Source organism: Notolepis coatsorum (assembly GCF_963971535.1).
Source record: "Notolepis coatsorum genome assembly, chromosome: 1".
In the NCBI taxonomy this organism is placed as follows: domain Eukaryota; kingdom Metazoa; phylum Chordata; class Actinopteri; order Aulopiformes; family Paralepididae; genus Notolepis; species Notolepis coatsorum.
The window spans coordinates 41,020,057-41,022,704 of record NC_140165.1 but is presented as its reverse complement, the minus strand read 5'-3'; the positions used below and the strand labels follow the sequence as shown (position 1 = coordinate 41,022,704).

The 2,648-nt window shown below is 51.8% G+C and overlaps 1 protein-coding gene across 1 annotated transcript; it reads right to left on the bottom strand.

Annotated features, from left to right (window-relative positions):
• Nucleotides 1-710: 710 nt before the first annotated feature.
• On the bottom strand, nucleotides 711-2,646 carry slitrk1 (SLIT and NTRK like family member 1; the record flags this gene model as incomplete). The annotated part of the gene is made up of 1 exon (XM_084318306.1): nucleotides 711-2,646. A coding segment is annotated over one exon (1,758 nt), but the record flags the coding sequence as incomplete, so codon positions are not given.
• Between the last annotated feature and the right edge of the window lie 2 nt (nucleotides 2,647-2,648).

Genomic DNA, 2,648 nt, shown 5'->3' with positions numbered 1-2,648 from the left:
GTGGGTTTTAATCTGCACCAACTAGTTATTACGGTATAAATAACCCCAATATTTATCGACAATCAAAATGATAACGAACAAAAGGAACATGCATCGTCGACAACTCCACCGTTCAACCCCCGCCACACCGCCGCTCCATTCCAGAATTAGTCACTTTTTTTTCCTTCTTCTTCAAACAAGTTTTTAAAACAACAAATACAAATTCCTAACCGCAGGTTCACAAAAAATAGAGAAATGGCACTTTGTAATAGTCATCATATATAATTCTTAATATCTATATAGTCGTCATATTGATATATAACATGAAATAAGGGTCGAGATGGATTCTCTCTTGTTGGTTATGATGGTTCCTCGCTGTGTGTGTGTTGAAACCATGCGAAATATCATCATGCAGATTATTATGATACAGATTCGGTCCCGAGTATTTACATTACATTCATGCTGCTTCGTGCACCATTCCCCGAGTCTTCTCATTAATCTTTCTGTCTCGCGCTTTCTCTTTTCTTCTGTCTCGCACAGATCCTTTAGTCCGATTGCGGCAAATAGCAGAACTGGGAGAAGGAGGAGGGAGGGGTTTGGCCAGGGGGGGGGGGGGGGCATATACATATATTACAGTATGGGGGGCCTGTGCAGCTGCAAGCAAGATTGGCTCGCTGCTTTCAAATAGAACAACCAAAAAAAAAAGAAGTCTATAATAGGATATAACACAAAAGAAAGCGAATGAAGTGGCCATTTATATATAGCAGATCTGTGTTCTTCACTTGCCATGTTTAGTCAGTTATCAGGTCACGCAGTCCCTGTCGTAGCTGTGTGTCTGTCTGTATGACCATTTGTAATCCGGCCTATAGTGGATGATACCTGCAGCGCGCGTACAGGAGCGCTTGTTTTTTACGCGTCATTTGGCGTGGAGATGTGCGCGCTGCAGTCGAAGCCCCTGTGCGCGCCGCCGTCCGCGTGGAAAGGCCCCCCGCTGTGCCAATAGGACGAGTCGCACACAGTCTGCAAAGAATTGATCTCGGAGGCGGAGGAGTTCCCGTCCCTCCGCTTTGACCTCTTGCGGTTCCGCAAGATGAACACGAGCATCCCCACCACGGTGAAGGCGGACGTGACGAACACCAGCAGCAGCCCGGGGACCAGCACCGAGATGGACACCCGGCTCGGCTCCAAGTAGGAGTTTGTGCGCGTGCCCGTGTCCAGCGTGGACGTGCTGTTTCTGGAGAGGGAGGTCGGGGACACTTTGTCGTACAGCTTGGGACACATGAGGTCGTTGCGGACGCGGCGGAAGTCTCGCTTCCAGAACTCCTCCGGCGACTCGCACTTGAGGTCGCTCACTATGACGTCGGCGCCGAGTTTCTCCGTCCACTGCTTGAAGGGCACGATGTGGCACGAGCAATCCCACGGGTTCCCGTGCAAATCGATCTGTATGATTGAATTGAGCTGGTCCAACACGCCGGCCACGGGCAGATAGGTGAAGTAGTTATTATGCAGGCTGATCTTCGATAGAGAAATCCCAAGGAAAGCATCCACGGGTAAAGCTTTCAGCAGGTTGTTGTTGAGGAACAACACCCTCAGGTTCGGCATGGGGCCAAATGCACCTGCCACTACGAGCTGAATGTCGTTATATTCCAAACTGAGATATTCCAGATTCTGAAGCCCCACAAACATTTCAGCCATGAGCGTATCCAGGTAGTTCTTATCCATGTACAGCCACCTCAGCTCGGTGAGGTTCTGGAAGGTGCTGTTGTCAATCACCTTGATGTTGTTCCCACCGAGATCGAGCAGGTTGAGGCTCGAGTAGCCAAGCAGGTGGTTCTTTTTGATGGCGTGAATGTTGTTGTCTCTCATGTTCAACTCGTGAGCGGTGTAGGGTTTTGGTTTGAGGTTCGCCAAACTCTCGATCTTCTTCCCCTCGCAGTTGACCCCTAACCCCTGTCTGGAGCCAATCAGCTTGCAGGTGCAGGGCTGGGGGCAGGTGGTGTTGTGCAGCTGCTCCCTGCCCACGCCGCTCTCCCCGTTCACACCTGTCACGGAGGTGGGCTTCGTTTTCAACTGCCAGTTTTCACGCGACTTGGAGCGGCTCCGGGCCCCGTGGCCCGGCGTAGGGGAGCCGCCAGAGTCACCCTTGGGTTTGTAAGGCGTTGGGCCGGGGGCACCGCCAGGAGCGGCGGCGGGCCCCGAGGTTTCCTCTTGTGTGGGGGGCGCGGCGAGGCTGGTGTCGGCACCGCCGTTCTTGGAAGGGCAAAGCTCCACTTCTGACGTCTCGTTCAGGTCGCTCCCCTGCAGTCGCGTAGGAGCCTCGCATATCACCCTCCCGATGAGCGCATTATGCGGTATGTTCTCCAACCATTCCTTGAGCGAAACGAGGTCGCAGTTACAGTCCCACGGGTTGTCCTCCAACAAAACCTCCGCAATGCCCGGTATTTGTTCCAGAATCCCCTCATAAGGCAGCGTTTTGATTCGGTTACCCCGCATGTCAAGGTGCGTAATGGGTACATGCTGGAACACGTTTATAGGTAGCGCGCTGATGAGGTTATCGTTAAGTATTAACACTTCAAGTTTATTTAGGTCCCTGAAAACGGCGGGGTCAATGTCCCTCAATAGATTGAAATCGGCCTGGAGGTATTCTAAGTCATCTAAACCCAGAAATG